The 26,306-nt window shown below is 41.3% G+C and overlaps 1 protein-coding gene across 1 annotated transcript in view; it reads right to left on the bottom strand.

Moving 5' to 3' along the window:
* The window catches only part of LOC122748477 (zinc finger protein 252-like), a 93,283-nt gene that overhangs the window by 26,814 nt on the left and 40,163 nt on the right, over window positions 1-26,306 (bottom strand). Inside the window, exons 11-14 of the mRNA XM_043994106.1 lie at window positions 16,145-16,271; window positions 15,345-15,440; window positions 11,387-11,551; window positions 7,180-9,510 (exon numbers count right to left, since the gene is read on the bottom strand). Coding sequence (XP_043850041.1) covers window positions 7,180-9,510; window positions 11,387-11,551; window positions 15,345-15,440; window positions 16,145-16,271 — 2,719 coding nt within the window. The remainder of the gene's footprint in view (window positions 1-7,179; window positions 9,511-11,386; window positions 11,552-15,344; window positions 15,441-16,144; window positions 16,272-26,306) is intronic.

Here is a 26,306-nt window from a genome sequence, read left to right as displayed (position 1 = left end):
ACTAGTGCTGAGTGCAGGAGTGAGTGCCAGTGGTCTCCACTGCCCACTACTCAATTCCTGGTTACAGAGATCATAGAGGAGTGGTCACACAGGTAGGCCTTGCTGTGTTCTGAACAAGGAATGGGTTCCAGAAACATCGCTGTATAGCTGTACAGTGGAACGACCAGAGCAGGAGTGCCAGAGCAAAAGGGAGATCGCGGTGCAGTCGCTCTGAACCTGCAGTCTCCCAGAGGGCTAACAGTGACTGAGTTCTGAAGTAGTCTACTGAAATTCTCAACAAAGACAAAACCTGGGCCAGAACCTTGCAGCACTCAGATTAGGAGTGCAGAGAACAAGACTTCTACCTAGATTACAACACCTTGGGAGTACCGAAAGCTTGCAGGCCCCCAGACTGAGCTGGGCAAGTAGCAGGAGTAAGAGGACAGAAGCTCAGGCTACCACATTCTCCAGAAGTGAACAGAGCCCCACACTAACATAAAGTACAAAATCAAGATATAGGCTAGATGCGCCACCTAGCTGCCCCCAGCTAGAAGAATGAGCAAACAAAAAAGAATCCCCACCAAAATGGTGAGATAGAAGCTCAAGACGCAAAAGAGAATGACTCCAAAATATCTACATGTAAAACATCAAAGAAAAAATGCAGTTTTAACACAAGTTCAAGAAGAATTCCTAGAAGAGTTAAAGAAAGCTTTTTTTAAGAGCTAAAAAATTATTTTAAAAGCCAAATAAAAGCTATAGAAAACATAAAAAGGCAATTAACAGCTTGGAAAAATTATACAAAACTTTACAGAAGAAAACAGCTTCTTCAAAATCAGAAGTGACTAAATGGAAACTGAGACATTAAGAAATAAATAAAACAGTCAAAAGTCTGAAAATATAGAAGATGTGAAATATGTCATAGGAAAAAGGCAGCTAGATGGCACACTGAGCTTAGAGTCAGGAAGACCTGAATTCAAATCCTGCCTCAGACTGGATGTCTGCCCCTGGGCAAATCACTTGAGCTCTGTTTGACTGTTTCCTCAACTGTTTAGTTGTTTCACTTGACTCTTCATGACTCCATTTGAGGTTTTCTTGGCAAAGATACTGAAGTAGTTTGCCATTTCCTTCTTCAGTTCACGAGGAAACTGAGATAAACAGGGTTGTGACTTGCCCAGGGTTACAGGGCCAGATTTGAATTCATATCTTCTGTACTCTAGGCCCATTGCTTTATCCACTGTACCACTTAGCTGCCCCTTCCTCAACTTTAAAAGGAGGATAAAATAGCCTACCTCCCAAGATATTTGTAAAGCACTTAGCACAGTACCTGGCATATAGTAAGCACTATATAAATGCTACTTATTATTACTGTTAATATCATCATTGTTGTCCAAAAAACAACTGACCTGGAAAACATTGAGGGGGGAATAGCTTAAAAATCAGTGGACTACTCAGTGGAACAACAACAAAAAAAAAACCCAACCCAGATATATTTCAATAAATCTTAAAAGAAAACTGCTCGGATATCTAAGAACTAAGCAGTTTGTTAATAAACAGAGAACTAAAGGGCGAAGTAGAAATGAAAAGAATCCACCAGTCACCCAATGAAAGAAACCCCCAAATCAAAACTCTCAGGGACATCACAGCCAAAATCCAGAGCTCCCAGGTCAAGGCAAAAACACTGCAAATAACCAGAAAAACAATCATGTATTCTACTGAGGAGCCAGAACCAGAATTACAGAAGATTTAACAGCCACCACTTCAAAGGAATATAATGTTCCTTTAGCTTGGAACAGATATTTCAGAAGGCAAAAGACCTAAGCTTACAACTAAGAATAATCCACCCAGCAAAACTGAGTATAATTCCAGAGAAGGGGGGAAAATGGCTCTTTAATGAAACAAAGGACTGTCAAACATTCCTGATAAAAAGACCAGAGGTATAGAAAATCTGACATAAAAATACAGACATCGAGAGAAGTATAAAAAGGTAAACATGATTGAGAAGTCATAAGGTACTATAATACAAAGTTAAACTTTATGTAAATGGGGAAATGATGCATATAACCACTCAGAACTCTGTCATCAACAAGGGGATTAGAGGTACAACATAAACCTTACTCTCATCTGAACTGAATAAAGGTAAGAACACACAATACACAATTGGGCACAGAAATTCATCAACCAACAGAGAAGTAGGAAGGAAAGGAGTTAAAGGGAAGGAAGGAAAATAAGAGGGAGAGTAGATTAAGGGAGGTATTAGAAGCAAAACAGATTCTTAAAGAGGAGTCAAGGAAAAAAGGGAAAAAGAATAAGATGGAAGAAAATATAATTAGCAATCATAATGGTGAATGTGATGAACTCATTCATAAAATGGAAGATAATAGTAGAGGGATCAGAAGCCAGAATCCAACACTAAGCTGTTTACAAGACATCCTTGAAAAGGGGATGGTTTCAGAAAAATCTCGGAAGATGTACTGATAAAAAAAAATGAAGTTATCAGAACTAGGAAAATGATTTGTACAATAAGAACAGTATTATAATCAACTATGAAAGACTTTGGAATTCTGATTAACATCACCAATTGTAATTCCAAAGGATTCATGATAAAACATGATACCACACAGAGAAATGATGGTTTCCAAGTACCAATTTTCTTTTCTTTCTTTTGGACATGGCTAATGCAGGAATTTGTTTTGCATGACTAAAATACATATTTTTAATCTATTTTTTCCACTTAATAGTATTTCTTTTCCCAATTATATATAAGGATAGTTTTCAACATTAATTTTTGTAATATTTTGAGTTCCAAATTTTCTCTCTCCCTCCCTTCCCTCCTCTCCCCAAGAGAGCAAGCAATCTGATATAAGTTATACAGTACAATCATGTTAAATGTATTTCCACATTAGTCATGTTGTAAAAGAAAAATAACTACAAAAGGGAAAAACCACAAGAAAAAACAAACAAACAAAAAAAAAAACCAAAGTGAAAATAGTCTGCCTCCATGTGCATTCAGACTTCATAGTTCTTTCTCTGGCTGTGGATAGCATAAAATATGTATTTGTTCTTTGTTCTTACCTCCTCAGTAGCTGGTGGAGGGGAAGAGGAAAGAATATGGAACTGAAAATAATATTTAATTTAAAAAGCCTAAGTGCTTCTTCAAAGAAATTCTTCCTTCCTTATGCTTCCCCATCTTGTACTTGTCATTTTTTAAAAACCCAAGTATAGAATTTTATATTTATCACTATTAAATCTTGTCTTATTTTATGTGGCCTTTCATAATCTTTTGACTCCTGACTGATATCTGGGATGTTAGCTTTCCCTTTCAGACACGTGTCATTTTCACATTTGATATAGAAGCCTTTCCCAATCTCCATTAATACTGATGACTTCCTCATGTTGATTTTCTCCAATTAATACAGACTACATCTTGTTTTACAAAGTTCTTTGCATGTTTTCTCCCCCATTAGGCTCTGAGATCCTTGACACCAGGGACTGCTTTTTGCCTTTCTTTTTATTCCTGGTATTTAGTACAGTGTCTAGCACATAACAAGCCTTTAATTGTTAACTGCCTTTCCTCTCATTCTCTCTTGGAGAGGTGTCAAATAGAGTACTGCCAGAACCAGATTAAAATGGAATTGGGAAATATTTAACAAAATACAAACAGAACATGGATAATATTAATATGTGGTATTCTAAGTCAATATAAGGTCCCCAGGGATCCTGATGTATGGGTTAGTTCCCCACCTCTACCACTGCTGTCTCACAAACTTTTAGTAGTAGTGACCTTGCCACATAGTGCTCATCACAGCCATTCAAGCAACCAGTGCCTTCTTGTTAGAATCAGATGCTCATCAGTATTTCCTCACCTACTGTTGCTGAGTCATTTTTCAGTTTTATCTGACTCTTCATGACCCCATTTGGGTTTTTCTTGGCAAAAATACTGGAGTGGTTTGACATTTCCATCTCCACCTATTATAAGATGAAATTATTATTGAGGTAAATTGCAAAAGCATCACTGACTCTGCTTTGACAGAGTTCCAGCATATGTCTGGATAACTTACATTCCCCATCAACCTCTTTCTGTCCAGGAGATGTTGACTTCAACGGTTTGTCAGTGTTCTTCACCTGAATGTTCTCCACTATGCTTTGCTCTTCTGGTTCCTGGATTTCCTCAAACATACATTTTCTTAACACGGAGTCAGAAAGTCAAACATTTTACTAGTTTCTTTCAAGTAATGTATCCAGTGCAAAGCCACCTTCCAGTCATGGGTTTCATTTCGTCAATTCATCAGTAACTGAGGGGTCCAGTGTCCACACTTTAAGAGCTCTAGTTCATTTTGTTTGCTTCACTCCACCTAACTGTTCTTTATCTTCATCATAAACTTGGGTCATTTCATTCTTTCCCTGACCATCCAATTTTCCTACCTTCATAGTCTTGACCCTGGATTGCAATTCCAGTGTTCTTTGTGAATCTTTTGCTTTCTGGTTTAATCAATATTCGTGACTTGCCAAATATAAGTGAAATTCATCGGGCGACTTCAGTCTTATTCAAGTCCTGCTAAATACTGATGGAGGAAGTCATGCAAGTACAATGACTGGGTCAGTCAGTAACACTGGGAGCCTAGGATATATGTGAAAATGGGAAAGTGGGGGGTGGGTAGATATGTGGCAAGGGTAAATGGGGAGTCCACAAGGGGAAAGGTAAGAAGTCATATTTCAATACTTCAACAAACCTATATAATTCAGTAGATATTTACTAAGCCTCTCTTTTGAGCCAGACACTAGGCTAGGTACTGGTAATGTAAAGACAGAATTCAAAGCCCTTGCAGAACTTACATTCTATACAACGTGTATATACATAAATATATGAAGGCTCTAGAAGATATGGAATTCAGGAAAAGCTTCCTTTGGATCAGAGGTTCTTAATATAGAGCCTACCATATATAGATTTCAAGGGGTCCATGAACTTTGGTGGGGAAAAATACATTTTTTAATATAATTAGTTTCCTTGGTGATCTTATGTGTTTTATTTTATGCATTAAAAAACACATCCTAAGAAGGTTCCATAAACTTCAACATTTAAACTGATCCATTTCACCAAAAAGGTTAAGAACCCCTTGCCTTAAGGGGTGGCATATGAAAAAACTAGAAAAAAGGAAAGAGGAGTATATTAAAGACATGAGGACTCCATCTCCGTGATAAAAGGTCAAATTCAGTGTACTCCAAGTGGATCAATTTGACTCTTCAGTACATGAAGGGGAAAACGTAATATTTGCTTAGAAAGGTTGGGATTTCTAATGCCAAGCTGTGGGTTTTGTATTTTATCCTTGAGCTAATAGGAGAATTTCTGAAGGTTTTAAAGTAAGAGAGTAACACGATCAGTTCTGTTCTTTAGAAAGTAAATTTAATCGTTGTGGGGAGGATAAATTGTAGCATGGAAGACAAAAATCAAACTAAGAGGCTGCTGTAATAGTCCAGGAAATATGATGAGGCCCTGGACTATGGTAGCAATGTTGGGAATATAGAGAAGATATGAATATAATGAGAGATGACGTAGAGGTAAGATTGACTAGACACAGCAACTGATGAGATATGGGGTAAAGAAGACACTGAATAAGATTCCAAGGCTGTGAAACTAGCTAAGTAGAAAGATGGTATTTAATTAACAGGGAGGTGACAAAAAGCTAGCTGAGACAACTAGACTGATGATATAGTAAAGATAGGGGATGACTGCTGGAATAGGAAGGAGGGGACTAGAATAAAGGCACAAGAAGAGAAATGATCTTTTTCAAGGACTTCAGTTAACAACTCTGGTGATTGGAAAGATAAGACTTTTCAGATTTTTTTATGAGTGGCATTTAGAGAATGAAGACCTGCCTTATTGCTTCAATTTTCTCAAATTAAGTGTTTAAGTAATATTTGCATTACAAATGAATGGTGGGAAGTAAAAGGCGATGGAAAAGGGAACATGTTTGGATTCGCCACTGACTGAAAGTAGACACAAATGCTCTTCATTTAAGATTTCAAGTCTCTAATTTTCAATACAGGATCATAATTCTGACTGAAATCCTTGTTTGTTATATTCATAATGCTTCTCTCCAATAAGATTATATGATTTTCAGTAAGTTCTATGCCCTGAAGAAGAGCTTTCCACATTCATTGTAAACTGATTTTTCTTTTAATAATCATGGCATAACACCTGTCATTTTATACTGGCAGACTGAGTTCCAAAAGGGCTGATGGCTACTTTTTAAACCAAGGGTTACAAGGATAACATTGAAGGGTTGGGAGACTCCAGTGCGATCAGCTCATGAGCCCCCACTGGTTTACTTCCCAGATGATGTAAATTAGCTAAATCAGCTTTTAGAAAGGGCTATTTACGAAAGTAGTATAATAAGAACAGTTGGTACAAAATACTCTCCCAACTTGAGGACACACTTTCCCACAAAAGCAGAGTTCAGGAGGAGGGCTCAAGCTTAAAAAGCACATGTGGCAAAGCAATAACGTACAGCTCCTGTTTGTCCTTTCCTACCCTTGATGGTGTCCTGATGAAGTCCACCTTAGGCTCCTTGTAAAGCCCTGAAGCTCTTTCTTCAGTGTGTCTAGTTTACTCTTGTTGCCTGATGCAGAGGCTGCTGTCAGTCACTGCTGTTCCAGGAATCCTGTTAGGGCACTGGTGAAAAGTCAGAAATCTTTTGACCTTTTGGAAGATCATGAGGCCTTTTTCTGGTTAATGGGGAGGAAAAGAGGAAATAGAGGCTGTCTCCTCTCACTCTGAAGTCATTCTCAGGGTCTTAGCCAAAGCTGCATCCCTCAACAAGATGTTCTAAAAGTAGAAACCTCAATTCAGAATTGGCTTGCTATTTTATCCAAGACCCACAGTTCATGACCAAAAATTTTTTTAACCAATCCCAATATACTTCCTGTTTAATAAACATCATGTTATTTCATCCAAGGAATTTCATTTCTTCCAAACGGATTAAGGACTTTGGGGAACTAGTTTAATGCCAGATTGATTTAATAAAGAAGTTCTCAACTAATTAAAGTATCAGGGCTGGAGAATTATACTGTTAATATTTTAAGCAAGGTAAGGTAGAGTAGGGTGATTGATTCAATTGACACCCCCCTCCCCTTATAGCATAAATAGTTATTTACTTTGGAAATACACCTTTCCTCAGTCATTATATCCATAAAGTTTCTCACCAGCATGAATTCTCTGATGTTGAGTAAGCTGCGCTCTTAGGCGGAAGGACTTCCCACATGCACTACATTCGTAAGGTTTCTCACCAGTATGAATTGTCTGATGTTTAGACAGGGCTATCCTCTGGCTGAAGGCCTTCCCACATTCATTACATTCATAAGGTTTTTCACCAGTATGAACTGTCTGATGTTGTGTAAGTGCTACCCGCCTGCTGAAGGCCTTTCCACATTCACTACATTTATATGGTTTCTCTCCAGTATGAATTCTCTGATGTTGAGTAAGTCCTGCCTTCTGGCGGAATGTCTTCCCACACTCATTACATTCAAAAGGTTTCTCACCAGTATGAATTGTCTGATGTTGAGTAAGCTCTGCTCTCAATCGAAAGGCCTTCCCACATTCATTACATCCATAAGGCTTTTCACCAGTATGAATGGTCTGATGTTGAGTAAGTCCTATTCTCTGGCGGAAGGCCTTTCCACATCCATGACATTCATAGGGTTTTTCTCCAGTGTGAATTGTCTGATGTTGTGTTAGTCCTGTCTTCTGACGGAAGGCCTTTCCACATTCATTACACTCAAATGGTTTCTCCCCAGTATGAATATTTTTATGTGCAGTAAGCAGTGCTCTCAAGCGAAAGAATTTCCCACATTCATTACATTCATAAGGTTTCTCACCAGTATGAATATTCTTATGTGTAGTAAGTAATGCTCTCAGTCGGAAAGCTTTCCCACATTCATTACATTCATAAGGTTTCTCACCAGTATGAATATTCTTATGAGCAGTAAGCAATGCACTCAGGCGGAAAGCTTTCCCACATTCACCACATTTATAAGGTTTCTCACCAGTATGAACTGTCTGATGTCGACTAAGCCCTATCTTCTGACTGAATGCCTTCCCACATTCATTACATTCATAAGGCTTCTCACCTGTATGAATTGTCTGATGTCGAGTGAGCCCCATTCTTTGGCGGAAGGCCTTTCCACATTCGTTACATTCATATGGTTTCTCTCCAGTATGAATTGTATAATGTCGATTAAGTTCCTTCTTCTGGCCAAAGGCCTTTCCACATTCATTACATTCATAAGGCTTATCTCCATTATGAATTGGATAGTGTGAAATAAACTGTTTTCTTTCACTGATGGCCTGTCCACATTCATTATATTCATAAGGTTTCTTTTCAGCATGACTTTTCTGATGATAAGTAAGTTCTGTCAAGTACCTGAAAGTCTTTCCACATTCATTACATTTATAACATGCCTCACTACCATGAATTTTCTGATGCTGATAAAGCCCTATTCTCCGGCTGAAGGTTTTCTCACATTGATTGCATTCATAAGGTTTCTCTCCGGTATGAGTTCTGTAATGTTGTTTAAGATTTTGGCTTTGTATGAAAGCCTTCCCACATTCTTCACATTTAAAAGGTTTTTCACCAGTATGAATTGTTTGATGTTGGCTGAGTTTTCCTCTCAGGCGGAAAGCCTTCCCACATTGATTACATTCATAAGGTTTCTCACCACTATGTATTCTCTGATGTTGAATAAGTCCTATCCTCTGGGTGAAGGCCTTTCCACATTCATTACATTCAAAAGGTTTCTCTCCAGTGTGGATTCTATAATGTTGTTTAAGATTTTGGCTTTGTATGAAGGCTTTTCCACATTCATCACATTTAAAAGGTCTTTCACCAGTATGAATTTTCTGATGCTGCTTCAGCTGTGCTTTCAGGCGGAAGGCCTTCCCACACACATTACATTCATAAGGTTTTTCACCAGTATGAATTGTCTGGTGTTGAGAAAGCTCTGATCTGTACCTGAAGGCCTTCTCACACTCACTGCATTTGTAAGATTTTTCTCCAGGACGTACTGCCTGATATTGAGTAAGTTCTGATCTGTTCCTAAAGGTCTCCCAATATTCATTATATTCACAAAGCTTCTCTTCACCTTCATCAAGCTTACAAAACATCTTATCTGGACACACTGTATTACGTATCCTTAAGTCTGAGCAGACTCTGAAGCTCTTTCCTTGTGTACAACAAGTATCGGGACTCTTTCCTACTCTCGACTGTGGAAAACCTACTGGCCCTATGCGGAAATTTTTGCAATAATTATATTCATGCCATCTCAACTTATTAGAACGTTTCTTTGGGGAAATTTTCACTTGCTGAGAATGTTTCACCTCATTGCTCTGTCTCCTCTTTAAGCCTCCAACACAATCCCAAGCTTCTTGTAACTTTAAGAAACATGAACCATCTTTTGTGAGTTTTTCCTGAGATGTTTCTTCCACTGAAATGCCCAGCTCCTGAAGTGACTCCTTGGTTTCATGACTTGTCTCCCAATCTGAAAGAAATGTTCAAAATGTAAATATGCCTGCTGACACTATCGTACCCAAAGTTCATCTTTGTTCTTCATCAAGAACCATCATTCTTTCTATTTTCTGCCAATTGTCATGTAGTTTTCCTAGCACTTTCTGTCAAATTAAGAGTCCTCTTCAACATGCTTGTGTTCTTTGAATCCAACACTAGGCGGCTGAATTCATTCCCTTTGGAGACTAACATCCTGCTCATTTCTAATTTTTAAGTAGTACCCGCTAGTTCTGCAATTACTGCTTTATCATATAATTCCTAGTTCTTTTAATGCTTAGTGGAAATTGCAATGAAGGATCTCCTATTAGAATAGTAACCTGGTGGCTGGTATCTAGTAGCCCTTATATATTTGGGGCTAATTTCCGCCCCTTCTAAGCCACAGTGACTTGGGCCCATGTCTTCTGGTCCCTTTGTCCTAGCAATGCTCCTGAGGAACTTTTGCCCTTGCCCTAAGTGGACTCATCCTAACAGTCCCTCAAGTATGGATACAAAGACTTGACTGGGTCCAAATGATCCCATGGGGTAAGGCAGAGGCTTTCAGGGATGTACTAAATTTGGCAAGGAAGAACCTCACTGTTCTGGTTCCAGGTGTCCTTATACAATTTTATCAATACCTTCACAGGCTGACCATCAATCATTTTCTTTTATAAACCATGTAAAAAGTTATGCCCAAAGCTTCTTACAGGGAAGAGTATCATTACCCTTTGCTCTTGGCAGGATACACACAATGCCTGTTCTCATTATCCCCAGTGTCTCTATTTGTGTGAAAGGTCCTCTTTGCCTGACCCAGTCTATATGGTGGTCTTTGGATGGGTGGGAAGGTGAAGAGGATTCATTAAAGTCTGATGTGACATTCCACCCCCAAATGAGTAGCTAATTGACCCCAAAGCACACTGATTATAGGGAGTGGGGGGTCTTGGAGAAGGAGTACAAAGCCATCACCCTGACTGTCAGCCTGCTGTCACTGAACTCCTTCCCATGTGGACATCCACTCTGAGACCTGGATCTCCAGGTTTTCCAGAATCTAGACACACAGTCCCTGGTGAAATAAATCCACTCATCTTTGAAGCTAAGGCACAAATCAAGTGATTAGTAACTGAATATATGCAAGCTATCCCACTTGGCAAAATGTCTACCAAACTCATGTGGGATGGACTAGTTCTTTTCCTTAACAGGTACTGAGGCCGTCCTTGAGACTTAATTGGATCAGGGGACTAAAGGCTGGAGCCCTGGATATCACCAGCTGTTCCTGTCTCTCTCTGATGCTTGACTTGTGGACAACTGTGAACAGATGAGAGAGAGGAAAGCTATGTACAACAGAGTCGATGTACAACATCCCTGGATGCAGAGCCCCACTGAATAGCCTTCCCCTGCTATGACCAGATAAATCTGAATGACCTATGAATGTTTCATTTGTCTTAATAGCAGATCTAAACTATGAAGGAATCAGCCTGAGTCAGGCCCAGCCAGTGACATCACTGTTATCTACTGCCTGACCTGAGACACCACAGCCTATTTCAGTTTTATCTCCCATTCGGTCATTCATCCAGGCCACTGCACCAGCTTCCATCTCACACACATACCATTTTCCCCCATCTCCTGGAAACGAGGCAGGGCAAGGCACAGCTCCAAAGACTTATCAGGCACCTACTATGCGCTAGGGACTGTGTAAAGTGCTGGGGGAATAAGTACAAGTCCTCAAGGAGCTGGCATTCTAATGATGGAAGACAACCCATAAAAGGGGAGGAGGAAAGGCCCTGATATGAAAGTCTGGAAAGTCAGAAGCACGGCTGGGAGGGGAATGAAGGCTGGCTGGTCATTCCCTAAAATCAGCCCTGGGAAAAACTCACCAATGAGAGCAGGGGGCTGGCACGGCGAAGGCATGTTCCACTGTGAGAAGGTCATAGGGGTAGATGGATCTTCCAGGGTGAGGATGCCCTTGGCACTGAGGGAGATTTCAGGGAGAGACTGTAGCTGGGGTGCGGTGTTGAGGTCCAGAAAGTCAGAAGCACAGCCTGAGAGATTAATGAAAGTTGGCCAGCCTGGGTCTCTCTCCCAAAGAACAATGGGAGAAGGGGAGTTCTACTGTGAGGAGGCCACAGGGTAGATGGATGTCCTAAGGTAAGGAGGTTTTCTACCTTCTACCAACCCCCCACCCACCCCTCACCCTAGAACCCCCTCCAATGGTTACCACTTTTCTATGTGTGTTAACTCTCCCTGTCAGAACGCAAGCTTCCTGAAGGCAGGAACTGTCTATTTTTAGAAAAGAAATTTTACTCCCTAGCAGTTAGCACAGTGCTTGTCACACAGTAAGCACTTACCAACTGTTCCTTCATTTATTCATTCAGTCTACCAAACCCTTCTCTTTTAAGATTTCACCCTCTCCCTTGCTTTCTTCCATCAGGAAAATAGCTGCAGATTTCACCTTTATGGGGCCAAATATGCAACTCTCCTCCCCTCATATTAGCAACCTACTCACAGGTAATGGATATTTCTCATCTGGGGTCTCTAACTGGTTCATCTGACTTTGTAAGAATAAATCCTCTATAAGTTTTCCAAGCTGAGAGAACTGATCAACATGGTCTGCAACTGGCTAAAATTCTGCACTGTCCTTATAGGACCATACCTTCATTAGCATTCTTCTTGTATTGTTTTTGTTTTTTGTTTTCTTTCCCTCCATCTTTCCTTATTGTCTTGGCTTCCTCACCCTCTGTAGTTTAAAATGCTGAGCTGACCAAAAGAAAAAAAAAGGATGCTCTGGAGGTTTTAGTAGAATTCCCATTGCTTTGTGGGAATGCATTCCTGCCTAAGAATTGTTGGTTGCTATGGTGAATATGGAGGTGGTGGGAATAGCCTTTTATTTTAACTAGGAATTATATTCTTTTTAGTCTTTCACAAGTAAAGTTATTTATATTGCAGGGGCAATGAGGGTTAAATGACTTGCCCAGGGTCACACAGCTAAGTATCAAGTGTCTGAGGCCGATTTGAACTTAGGTCCTCCTGAATCCAGGGCCGGTGCTTTATCCACTGTGCCACCTAGCTGCCCCCAGCCATTCTTCTTAATGACTCATCAGCTTGTGGCTTGAAACTCTCCAGTAACTTCTCAAGCTCCTCGGTGGGGAAATCCTACCCATTTGCAGATTTCCCTTCGAGGAAATTCCCTCTCTAGAGAAGCAGTAGGAATGGGGAGGGTGAGGTAATGGAACAGGCCTGAACCCTCTTCTCACCAGTATTGGTTCCCAATTGTCATCTTTATTCCTGCTCTTCCCTTAAAATCCCAAACTCAGAAAAGTTTAATAATTCTCCAGGGAAACCTCTGGGGTCAGAGGTGATACTTCTTCAGTATAGTCTATTAGTCTTTGCCCTTTTCACCAAGCCTGCTCTTCTGCCTTCAATGTGTGGTCCATAAGTCAAATTTCACTCCTGCCTCTAATTGCCAAATGCCTAAGGATAAGCTATCTTCATTTTATTTCCAGTAGCAATCTAGCTTTTCCAACACTATTATAACAGTTAAGAGACCCTTAATTTTTCTACTTTCCCTGTCATGTTCTTTAAGCATCCATAGGACTTCCCTCGCAGGGCAAATGGGTGTCCCTTCCTTACCCCAATGAGAGGGCTCCCATGTAACCATCTTCTGTCCTGTTTCTGGCTCTCTAGTCACCCAAAGCTCTCTTCTACATCATTTATCTCCCCATTTCCATAATGAATTTCACCATTAAGTTACTGCCAAATGTTCTTGGCCATGCCCAGCTCGGACCAGTCCAGTGAGTCAGGCCTGGGACTAGAATGTCCTGAGACACTTTTGGACCCTAAAATGAAATATAAATAACTTTACTTGTGAATGACTAAAAAGGATATAATTCCTAGTTAAAATAAAAGGCTCTTCCCACCACCTCCATATTCACCATAGCAACCAACAATTCTTAGGCAGCAATGCATTCCCACAAAGCAATGGGAATTCCACTAAAACCTCCAGAGCATCCTTTTTTTTTTTTGGTCAGCTCAGCATTTTAAACTACAGAGGGTGAGGAAGCCAAGACAATAAGGAAAGATGGAGGGAAAGAAAACATGCCTTTATTACGCACCCACTATATGCCAGGCACTGTGCTCCATGCTTTACAAAGACTCCATTGTTTGATGCTCACAACAAACCCAGGAGGAGTGCTATTATTATTTCCATTTTGTATGCATGGAAACTGAGGCAGACAGAGATGAAGTGACTTGCCCATGGTTACAGAGCTGGGAAGTATCTGAGGCTGTATTTGAACTCAGGTCTTTCTGACTCCAGGCCCAGCACTCAATGTATTATGGCTCCTAGCTGTGGATAACTTCAGCATTAGTTCCCTGGGCCTGCTACATTCTAAGAACCAGCTACCCACTCCTTAAAAATCCATCCCAGGGGGCAGCTAGGTGGCGCAGTGGATAAAGCACCGGCCCTGGATTCAGGAGTACCTGAGTTCAAATCTGGCCTCAGACACTTGACACTTACCAGCTGTGTGACCCTAGGCAAGTCACTTAACCCCCATTGCCCCACAAAAAAAAAAAAAAATCCATCCCAGTCAGGACCATAGAAGCACCAGATAAAATGATACTTCCCCCAATCTGCTTATGCATTCACCATGGCAGTATGCAAAAGAAATCAGAAGGACATCTAGAAAGAGCCAAGTCGGGGTCCTTTATGCCTCAGGCATCCAGGAAGCCAAACCTGCAGTCTCCTGGCCTCCTTAAAGGAAAAACTCTCACCCACATAAAAATCAGGCTGCTCCTACCTCAGCTGTCTGAGAGAGTCCTCACCACGTATGTGATATTCTCATAAAAATGGGGCAAAGATAGGAAAGTAGATACATGAGTTAGTAACTGGTGTTTTCTTTGTTGCCATTACTAAGGTCCAAAGAAGCAATCAATCAACAAACATTTGGCCGTGCTCTGCACTAGAAAGAAAGGGTGCATAGGGTACACAGTGTTCCTAGGAACACTTTGAGGTCAGAAGAGACTAGAAGTAGCAGGTGCCCAATGGTGATCCACAAAGAAACCTCAATGATCTCACACTTTACACAAGTCATCTCATTCAGACATCGGAACAATGCTGGGAGAGAGGGGTACTCTTATCTCCATTTTAGTCAAGTGACCCTAGATCAGAGGCAGGCAGGATTTGAATTTGGATCTGATTCCAATTCCCCTAGATGCTTCTAGGAACATGAGAAATGACTGGAATGCGGAATTCAGCAAACTGTGGAAACAGTTAGATGAAATGAGCTGGGGTGAAGAAAGCATATGCAAAAGAGAAATCAATAGAGTAACTGCAAGTGCCGGACTTGGAGTCAGTAAGACCTCGCCTCAAATCCTGCCTCAGACACAGTTCCCTCATTTGTGAAATGGGGACCACAGCACCTATGCCACGGCTTAGGCTATTACCAAAATGTTGCTGTTTCTTACCAGAAAGGGCTCCATGGAGGTGCTGGGCTGGGGGTGAAGGGGATCATGACTTAGGTATGAAAAGAAAAGGCATAAAACTTTTTAAAATGACAAGGAATGAAAGGCCACAGGAGACAGAACCAGAGGGCCTGCAGACTTGGGTCAGCTCCCAGAGAACAGTGGGAGGATCTGCTCTTCTGAGGCTGGGGGAGATGAAGGAAGAAGGAAAGGGCAGCACCTTCTAGCAGGTGGTAAGATGAGACTCCGAAGGCCAAACAGTGTGGCTGTTTCTTCCCAGGCCTAGGGAGCCAGAGGGGAGCTTCCGGCAATGACCACACAGGCTGAGGCTTGGTGCGCCATAAAGGGTGTGCCTGGCTAGACTCGCTCACTCACCTGCAAAACTGTTGCTTGGGCTTTCTCCCTCTGGAATCCAAGGGGTTTCTCCTTGCTCCAACTGGTAGATTACATCAGGTTTGGACACTGTAAGTCCTGTTCGTTGAACATGGAACAGAGAACCAACAAAGAGCTGAGAAGTCAGTCCAAGAACCTGTAGCCACGAGGATCAGTGTGGAGGTGAGCAGGTCCTCTGGAGGACTGCCCGGCATGGCAGCACTAGCAAGGATTAAGGAATGGGTTGGAGAATGGATTTGAGCCCAGAAAGAGAATCTGTTTACTTGACAGACACACTCGCTGCTGAAAGAATGGGAACCATTCATGCATTTGGGATTCTATACTGGGACCCTTGGGGAGAATCCCTTAGGGGAACAGAGCATAGAAGAGCTTAAACCTCTAGGGCAACAGAATCAACTTGTTAGGATCTAGATGTTTTTGGTTTTTGTTTGTTTGTTTTTTTTAACTTTTTTTTTTTTTGGTGAGGCAATTGGGGTTAAGTGACTTGCCCAGGGTCACACAGCTAGTAAGTGTCAAGTGTCTGAGGCCGGATTTGAACTCAGGTACTCCTCAATCCAGGGCCAGTGCTCTATCCACTGCGCTACCTAGCTGCCCCAGGATCTAGATGTTTAAGGCAGAGTGTTCTGTCAGCAAACAGGTAACATAGATGCCCTGTCTTAACTATAAAAGGAGGAGCAATCTTTGTTTTTGCATCCAAAATCATCATTGTTCAACACCAAATTGCTATATATGGGAAGAAATAAAGACCCTCAGATGAGTCCTGGGGGCGTCCCCCTCCTCACCCAGGCAGACGAGGTTCCTGAAGTTCTCCAGCATCACATCCCGGTACAGCTCCTTCTGGAAGGGGTCCAGGTGTCCCCACTCTTCCAGGGTGAAATCCACAGCCACATCCCTGAATGTCAGGGATCCCTGAAATGACAAACACATCTGTGCTGTCCCAGGGATCATCCCTCCTGAAGACCTAGTGGGAGGAACTGGCAGACCAGTCTGCTCTCAGGACTCTTCAGGCTTGGCTCATCTGGGCCAGCACCGACCCAGCCCCAGAGAACCAACCAGGCCTCAGGAGCCTCTGAATGATGCGTGGCAGCAACTGCTTCTGAAATAGCCCACGGATGGTGAGGGGGTGGAGCAGGTGGCCAGAGAGATGACAGGGATCTCTTTACTGGCACTGAGGCAGAACTCTGGTGTTTTGCTTGTGCTGGGAACCGGGGCACAGTCTTGGGTTGCAATCCCAGTTCGGGGAGGAGCACGAGCACACCACAGCTTGCAGCCACAGTGGAACAGGACTCTATTCCACGTTCCAAGGCAGAGAAGAGGGCCTGTGGTTGCTTGCAGACCAGAGTACAGGCCAGGGGAGTGGTGAACAACATATCTGTCCTTAAATCACACCACCTTGGAAGAACTCAGGACTTAGAAATCCCTAGAAGTATCTCTGGAAACAGCTGCACATACCTCCTGAAGTTTGGGACAGTGCTCCCTCCACCCCAGAAACAGGGCCCCCTTTAACAAAGAGTTAAAAGTCAAGAAATAGGCTGGGAAAATGAGCAAACAGGAAAAAAAAATGTTGACCCTAGAGAGTTTCTATGGTGACAAGATCAAAATACACCCTCAGGGGCAGCTAGGTGGCACAGTAGATAAAGCACCAGCCCTGGATTCAGGAGGACCTGAGTTCAAATCCGGCCTCAGACACTTGATACTTGCTAGCTGTGTGACCCTGGGCAAGTCACTTAACCCTTATTGCCAGGCAAAAAACCCCCAAAAAAGCAAAAAACACCTTCAGAAGATGATAACAAAGCCAAAGCTCCTACATTCAAAGCTTCCAAGAAAAATATAAATTGGTCTCAGACCACAGAAGGGCTCAAAAAGGACTTTGAAAATAAAGTAAGAGAGGCAGAGGAAAAAATTGAAAGAGAAATGAGAGTGATGCAAGAAAATCATGAAAAAAAAAAGCCAACAACTTGAAAAACCAAATTGGCCAAATGGAAAAGGAGGTACAAAATCTCTCTAAAGAAAATAATTCCTTAAAAATTAGGATTGAGCAAATGGAAGCTAATGACTTTATGAGAAATCAAGAAACAATAAAGCAAAACCAAAAGAATGAAAAAATAGAAGGCAATGTGAAATATATCACTGGAAAAACAACTGACCTGAAAAATAGGTCCAGGAGAGATCATTTGAAAATTATTGGAATACCCGAAAGCCATGATTAAAAAAAGAGCCTAGACATCATCTTCCAAGAAATTGTCGGAGAAAATTGCCCTGATGTTCTAGAAGCAGAAGGCAAAATAAAAATTGAAAGAATCCACTGATCACCTCCTGAAAGAGATCCCCAAATGAAAACCTCCAGGAATATTATAGCCAAATTCCAGAGCTCTCAGATCAAGGAGAAAATATTGCAAGCAGTCAGAAAGAAACAATTCAAGTATTGTGGAGCCACAGTCAGGAAAACACAAGATCTAGCAGCTTCTACATTAAAGGATTAGAGGGCTTGGAATGATATTCCAGAAGGTTAAGAATCACCTACCTAGCAAAATTGAGTATAATCCTTCAGGGGGAAAAATGGGATATTAATGAAAGAGAAGACTTTCAGGCATTCTTGAATGAAAAGACCTGAGCTGAATAGAAAATGTGACTTTCAAATATAAGACCTTTGAAAAGCATAAAACAGTAAACAGGAAAAAACAACTGTTTATATTCCTACATGGGAAGATGATACTTGTAACTCATAAGAATTCTCTCATTATTAGGGAAGCTGGGTGGAGTATATTTAGACAGAGGGCACAGGTTGGATATGAAGGGATATCTTTAAAAAAATAAAATTAAAGGATGAGAGGAATACACTAGGGAAAAAGGAAAGGGATAGCTAAAATGGGATAAAGTATCTCACATAAATGAAACAAACAAACAAAAAGCTTATACAGTAGAGAGGAAGATGGGGGAGGTGCTGAGGAGTGAGTGAACCTTACTCTCATCAGAACTGGCTCAAAGAGGAAATAACATACACACTCAATTGGGTATAGTAATATATCTTAGCCTGCAGGAAAGCAGGAGAGGAAGGGGATAAGGAGGGAAGGGTAAAAGAAGGGAAGGCAGATTGGAGGAGAGTGCAGTCAGAAGCAAAACACTTTTGAGGAGGGATAGGGTGAAAGAAGATAGAAAATAGAGTAAATGTCATGGGGAAGGAATAGGATGGAGGGAAATACAGTTAGCAATAGTAGCAGAAAAAAATTTGAAGCAAGTTTATCTGACAGGCCTCATTTCTCAAACACATAGAGAACTGAGTCAAATTTGTTCAAATATGAACCATTCCCCAATTGACAGATGATCAAAAGATATGAAGTTTTCAGATGAGATAATCAAAGCTACCTATAGCCATATGAAAAAAAATGCTCTAACACTATTGATTAGAGAGATGCAAGTCAAAACAACTCTGGGGTACTACCTCATACCTGTTGTATTGAATAATAGGACAACAGAGGAAAATGACAAATGTTGTAGGGGATATGGGGGAAATGAGACATTAATGCACTGTTGGTGGAGTTATAAACTGATTCAAATATTCTGTAGAGAAATTTGGAACTATGGCCAAAGGGCTATAAAACCATGCATACTCTTTGACCAAGTAATACCACTACTAGGTTGGTATACAAAAAGAGATAAAAACCAAAAAGTTGAATTCAAAATTGAGGAGATGTCCATCAATTGGGAAATAGCTGAACAAATTGTGGGAAGAGATTATGATGGAACACTGTTGTGCTATAAGAAATTATGACCAGGATGCTCTCAGAAAAACCTGGAAAGACTTACATGAGCTGATACAAAGTGAAATAATACTGTATATAAAATAACAGCAATATTGTAAGATGATCTGCTGTGAATGACTTAGTTATTTTCAGCAATACAGTGATCCAAGACAACTCTGAAGGACTTAGAAAAAATGCAATCCACCTCCAGAGAAAGAACTGATGGTGTTTGAATACAGACTGAAGCATTATTTATTTTTAGTTCCTTTTTCTAAATTTTTTTGGGTCTGTTTTCTTTCACAACCTGACTAATGTGGAAATATTTTGCATGACTACACACATATAACATATTGAATTGCTTGAGCTCTTAAGGGAGAGTGGAGAGGGAGGGAGGAAGAGAATGTGGAGCATGCAGTTTTAAAAATCGACATTGGGGCAGCAAGCTGGCCCAGTGGATAAAGCACCAGCCCTGGATTCAGGAGGACCTGAGTTCAAATTCAGCCTCATACACTTGACACTTACTAGCTGTGTGACCCTGGGCAAGTCACTTAACCCTCATTGCCCCCCCCCCCACACACACACAGACACACACACAAAGAAAAAAAATCGACATTAAAATTTTTTTTTATACATGATTTGGGAAAAAATAAAATTCTACATTAAAAAAATAGTAATAAAAGAGGATAAAACCCTTGACTATGTGAGGGTTGCTCTCTTGACCTCTTCTTGACCTGCTTCCTTGGCTTGGAATGCTGTCTCTTGGTACATGCTCTTCCTCTTAGGCCTTGAGACCACATGCTATCTCTCTGAGAGACAACATGGGTCTGGGGCTTTTCTCCTGCCCGTGCTAACTGCCACATGGTCAGTTCTGTACTGGTATAAATGATATCAATTAATGATGAATGCTTACTGCCCAAACGGGTGCAATAGTCATTAATGTATAAATATCAATTAATTTATTTTTATGATTAATATAATTATTATTAATTTATTAATTTATTTTTCCACTCTCTATAAAATGCTCCAATAGTGTGCTTCTCAAATAGCTTCTGACAACTGAAGCCCAACTCCTGGCCTTCTCATGGCGGAACTGTTTCCACTAACAGGAGAAAGGGTGAAGGCGAGTCACTGACACCTTAAAACCAGTCGCTTCAGGCAGGTGGGGCTCATTAGCCTTGGCAGGCAAGCTACCTAGGGGAAGGAAACCCTGATTTGAAACCTCCGCTGCCTTGCGGCTATACCCATATATGGGAAAGGCTTTGGGAACTAACCCCGAGGAAAAATCAGGAGTCGGAGTCCCTTAGGCAGTTGGATGTTGGACATCACATCCCTCTGGCAACTCCTGCGATGGCACTGGTGCCAAACTCTATTGGCTCTGCCTCTCCTTTGCATCCACCAATGTTGAGGAGATGGAAAACCTGTTGCATGGGCAACAGCTTGTTTTCCGATTGATCTGCCCAGGCCAGCGCCCTGGAGAGGACACTCCAGCTCCTCCTCATGGGGTAGATACAACACGGGATGCGGCAGTTACTGGTTATAAGTCACTCAGCAGAAGCTGTGGCTCCTGTATCGGACTGCACAACCACACTGTGGCCTGTGGCTCTTGAAGGTGCTGATCCATGGTGGTCCGCGACTGGTGGAGGCCTACTACTACTAATTTATAAGGTACAGCATTAGAAGCAATAATTTTAGAAAAGCTGCTAGGCCAGACAACAAGAGGAACAAAAGCTCATGTTTCTCGTGCACACTTAGCTCACAACAATCCTGTGAAGCAGCAGAACCACTGTGCCTTCTTCATCCTCAAAGCATAGAGAAGACCAAAACAAGAAATCCCCTGCAATCAGCAATCACTATAAGAACTGGGTCAAAAACCCAGGTTTTCTATTTCCCCTGTCTGTGGTCTTTCCCCAATATCATAATATCTCATCCGTCCTGAACTCAAAGTATACTGGCATATACGATCATCTCAGAAAGATGGAGCCAAATTATATATCGGAGGTTGTCAACAGCCATCATCTGGTCAAAATGACTAATTTAAGAAGACAAAAAGGAGCACTGACAAAGCAGAAAAATAAAACATGGGAAAATCTCATGGAAGTTGTGGCCTCCCTGAGAAGGATGGCAGCTTAGGCAGATTTTTAAATTGGAAAAATGGAATAAAAACCAGAGGAAACTTTCTGAATGACAGAACTAGATGAGGGCCTCAGATCTCTACAAAATAAAGCAGTAGAACCGAAAGACAAAGGTCAACCCGACATTCTAAGAAAGATTAAAATCTCAGAAAACTATGAAGAAACAAAATCTGAATCACATAATCTAGGTCACAATATATAAGACAACTGCCCTGAAATAATGGAAATAGAAGGCCGAGTGCAAAGAGAAGTCACAGAAGAGGAATCCTGAGTTTGACTTGACCACAAATGCGGACATCGTTTCAAAGCTTCCAGGTCAGAGAGATGGTGACAAGCAGCTAGGAGTAATTGAGTTATACAGCAATAACACCAATGCAAATTTCCCAAGAATATCCAATGAGGACAAGGAGATGAAGAAAAGACTACAATAGGATATGCAGAAAAACAAGGGAAATTGTCCTACATTATCAGATAACCTATCCTACAGAACTGAGCATTTCACCAAAGGAAAATTTTCTTTTCAATTATTTCACAAATTTTGATTCCTTGCCAATAAAACCTCCAGAACTGGGCAAATCTGGATATGCCAACTGTTATGGGGTCAGGAATTTGGGACTATTAAAGTTTAAACTGGCCAGCTAAACAGCTAAGGACAGACACACCTTGAGAAGTAAGGGAAATAAGCCCATTAGGCATTGCTGCTGCCTGGTTGGGTGCCAAGGGACAGAGATAGCTCCAGAAATCAGAACAACCACCCCTCACCCAACTTATCCCAACTGTGTATTTTAAAATTCTAAATGTGGATTCTAATCTGTCCCCCCAGTTTTGGGGGGAAACTGGCTAAAGTCACTGATAAATGAGTTTAGGCTTTTTAAGGGTTTATTAAAAGATATAAGATAGTGAAGAGAGAGAAAGATTGAGAACAGATTTCTTATAGCATGGAAGTCCTAGCCTTCCTAAACCTCCCACTTGAAGTTCTGCCACCAAGGCAGAGCCCATCAACCCTCGGCCAGTGTCCACTTCCTCCTTCATGTTCTCCTCCCAGAAATGGGAGGTTCTTCAAGCTGATTGGCTAGTGTCATTCAAATGCATTGGTTCACTGGACTGGAAGGTGGTCTCCAGTTAAGTTCAAAGTTATTAGCTTCTAAGAACAATACCTTCTTAAGGGCGAGCCAGATGTGCTTACAATATAGTTAACTGAAGTAGGCTAATCAGCAGTCAGTCACTCTCACTTGTGGTAAAAATTATTCATGGTAAAGATTAATATCGAAAGTTTTAGCTGAATCATTTGGGAGGGGCCACACCTGGCCCACCCTGAGATTGTGCATGCTACTGAGCAGCTTTTGAAGGACCTCCCCTTTTGGGGGAGGAAAAAACAGACCAGCGACCGGAAGGGAGGGAACTTCCGGGAGGTGGGGTGTGTTCAAAGAGTTCGAGTCTCTGGTGGCGCTCAGCTTGGTGGTGACGTGTTTTGCGCTCTGTGTTGGGCATGCTGGTTCTCGGTCTGGCAGGTCAGGGTTGGTGAGTTAATGACGGAAAACCCTAAGCTTAGAGTTAAGACTGTTTATCTGTATTTCTACTTCCTTATTTCCTTAATTGGTTTCACCTTTGTGGTCTGATTAATTCCCAAGCAGTAAAACCTGATCCTTTATGAACTAAAGCTCAGAGGCTCCTTTTCTTATTGGCCTGGGAGGAATATATAAAGAGGAAAGTTCAAAGGGGAGATCAATGCTCCGTATATCCACTTTCAGCCCTCACACACTTAATTCAATCAGTTTGGATTAATCTCCAGGTGGGCCTTTGAGTATCTGCTAAATCCCCTCATCTACCACATTCCATTATCTTGACACACAACCCACCCCTAATAAGGGACATTTCACCCTCAGGTCATCACCCCCATCTACCATCTATAAAAGCTTTTGCCTTTCTCCTATTCAAGGAGATAGGTATCTCAGAGAACCATGTCTTTGGAATTATTTCCCCTCAAGACCCCTCTCAAGGTTTCCTTTCTCTAGAATTTAAATAAAAAATTATTTTATTCTAATTGGATTTGTGTGTGAGTATAATTCTTTATTTTATTTCTTTATTTCTTTTACAGGGCAATGAGGGTTAAGTGACTTGCCCAGGGTCACACAGCTAGTAAGTATCAAGTGTCTGAGGCCAGATTTGATACTCTCGGGGGCAGCTAGGTGGTGCAGTGGATAAAGCACTGGTCCTGGAGTCAGGAGGACCTGAGTTCAAATCTGACCTCAGACACTTGACACTTAGTAGCTGTGTGACCCTGGGCAAGTCACTTAATCCTCACTGCCCTTCAAAAAAAAAAAGAAGGAAAGGAAGGAAGGAAGGAAGGAAGGAAGGAAGGAAGGAAGGAAGGAAGGAAGGAAGGAAGGAAGGAAGGAAGGAAGGAAGGAAGGAAGGAAGGAAGGAAGGAAGGAAGGAAGGAAGGAAGGAAGGAAGGAAGGAAGGAAGGAAGAAAAAACATTTAAAAAAAAAGAGGAATACCTAAGGGCCCCTCTCCCTACCACTGATTTCCCCATGACACAACTGATCAATTATATGTCACATAAGCAATTTAATCTAGTATTGCCTTAAAGAAAGGAGTTGAGTATGACTATATGTTAACATGATGTAGGGAAGTAACAAGTCTATGGCTGTTTTTAAGATAGACTTAGTATCTGCCTCACTGAAGAAATAGTTTATTCTGATCTTCCAGTACTACTTAAAAAGCTTGATAGAAACAAGAACTTTTAGCCCAGTATCTAACAATATACAGTGTGATAATGAACAAATGGGTAAATGTGAGGAAAATGACTCCTGTTCAATAATTCTCTGGAACTCAGCAGCGGTGATGTGTCAAAAGCTCATTTATTGTCATTCTCGTGAGAATGGGCAACCCAGTGTGTAGCTGGTGGGTGCAAAGAATGAGGGCTCGTAGGCCCCATTTTAAACCCTAGTCCTTAATGCGAATGGACCCTCCCCTTTTTCATCCCTGGCTTGATTACTCAAGGATTACAATCTACATGCAAAAATTAGCAAACCCTAATTTCCATGATTATTCTTTTGGTTCTTAGCCAATGGGGGAAGTGGTACAGGGACAATTCTTCAATCCTCCCTTAAGTGAACATAGCTCAGGACCTAATTGAGACCAGCTCAGGGTTTCCCTGAACCATGTGATTTTGTTTGTCCAAGGGTGGGGGAGGAGAGGAGGAGAAGGATTCCTTTTTCCTCAATCAGGTCCAGAGGAGTGTAATCTGAATGGTGACTATTATATTGAGAGGAGACCATTCCCTATTTCCTCACAGTAAATGATCTAAATATTTTTTAAATCATACTATTAAAAAATTTGAAGAAAAATATAATTATGAATAGGTTAAGAATTCATTTATGGACAAAGGTGAGAGAATATAAGAAATAATTTTCTTTATATGAAATTAAAGGGCACTTGTACAAATAAAAATCTGCAGCTATAAGAAAAAAACCACCTATGGACTGGAGGAAAATATTTTTTTCTAAGAGCTCTGATAAAAGTCTAATACCCCAAAGAGATAGGGCATTACTGTGAATAGATTAGATGAAGTCATTCTCATTAGTCAAGTTGAAGTATATGAAGAAACAGGCCGATTATCAAAAGTTATTCCACATCATTACCAAGAAAAATGAAAACTAAAACACCTTTAAAGGCACCATCTCAAACCCATTGTTAATATGAATGTGTAGATCACCTGGATTTGATGGAGGTACCTTATCCAAAAGTGTTTTTTATGAAACCCTGGATTAATAGGATTAATAGGAGCAAAATGTCCTTCAACTGAACTCCAAACTGAACCCAGATGGCTAGCAGATAAAAGACCCTACCTAGTCACTTCTTTTCCCTCAGGATTGTCAGTCCCCATCTTATGGTAACATCTGGGCGTCCTCATCCTTGCCAACCCCTTTTTTGGAATCCTGAAATCTTATGATGCTTCAGTATTTCCTCCATACGTGTTATAACTGAAATTGTTAAACTGCCCTTGCTTCTGTATCATAGTATTGTAACTTGCAACACCCTGTAATCAGTGGACAAAAACCATATATACCCTCAGAAAGGGGGAGTCTCAGAGCTTCCCTCTTAGGAGGGGAGTCTCCACATCATCATATGTTATATTTCTTCTTGGGACAAAATATTAAATTGATATTATGTTTTTCCTATCCATTCTCTGATCTGGGTGAACAAATGGTAGGAGATATTATTGATGTCTCTGCCCTGTTTATTATCTAGTAGGAGGTTGGGTACAAAAGTCTAATATTCAACACCACTAAAGCAGCAGAGAGGGAGAAGACACAAAATGGAATATCGGAGGGACTGCGGACAGACTCTGGTGTAGCTGTGAACTGGTCTAATCTGCCCTGAAAATAACTGGACCATGCAAGAAATGTAACTAAAGTGTTCCTACTCTGTGATGTAGCTATCTCAATTCCTGGTTTAGGCCTCAAAGAGGTCAGTGGGTCAGTGACCGTGGAGTGACTATTGTTTTCTCAGAGTTAGGCTTCCACACCTCTCCCTCAGGGTACCTGGAAGGCATCAGCCGGTCACTTCTCTAAAGACACTGGCTCAACCCCCAGGAGTTGTTCCTCCTCCCAGCATCTCAGTTCCACTTATTCACGTTATCTCAATTCGTTTTTACAGAATATTGACTTCAAAGATAAGGCAAAAACAAAAGCACAAGCATTTGCCCCAAACATTCCAGAGGCAAACTCTCCCCTATTCCACCTCAGTTTCGGGGGAAGACTTAGCTCAATTTCTACATAGCATAGCTCATGTCCAGATGAGGTGAGATTGCTAGACGAGACCTCTTCTCAGCTACCTCTAGGTTGGTTGCTCCTTGGGACATCAATGCTGGGCTGGTTGAAAAACCCAGCAGAGATTCTAACTCCTAGACTCCTAGAAGCTTACTCCCCTGACCTTTCAAATCTCACAAGGCTGAACTGTGAGAAATGATTATTTATAACCAATATCTTGGGGGAGACTTGGTATTCCCCCCTTCTTTCACGGTCCTGACTCCTACCACTCCCCCCACTCCGAAGTCCTT

The sequence above is a fragment of the Dromiciops gliroides genome, chromosome 3, assembly GCF_019393635.1.
Source record: "Dromiciops gliroides isolate mDroGli1 chromosome 3, mDroGli1.pri, whole genome shotgun sequence".
NCBI lineage: Eukaryota > Metazoa > Chordata > Mammalia > Microbiotheria > Microbiotheriidae > Dromiciops > Dromiciops gliroides.
This window is presented reverse-complemented; position numbering and strand designations above follow the sequence as displayed.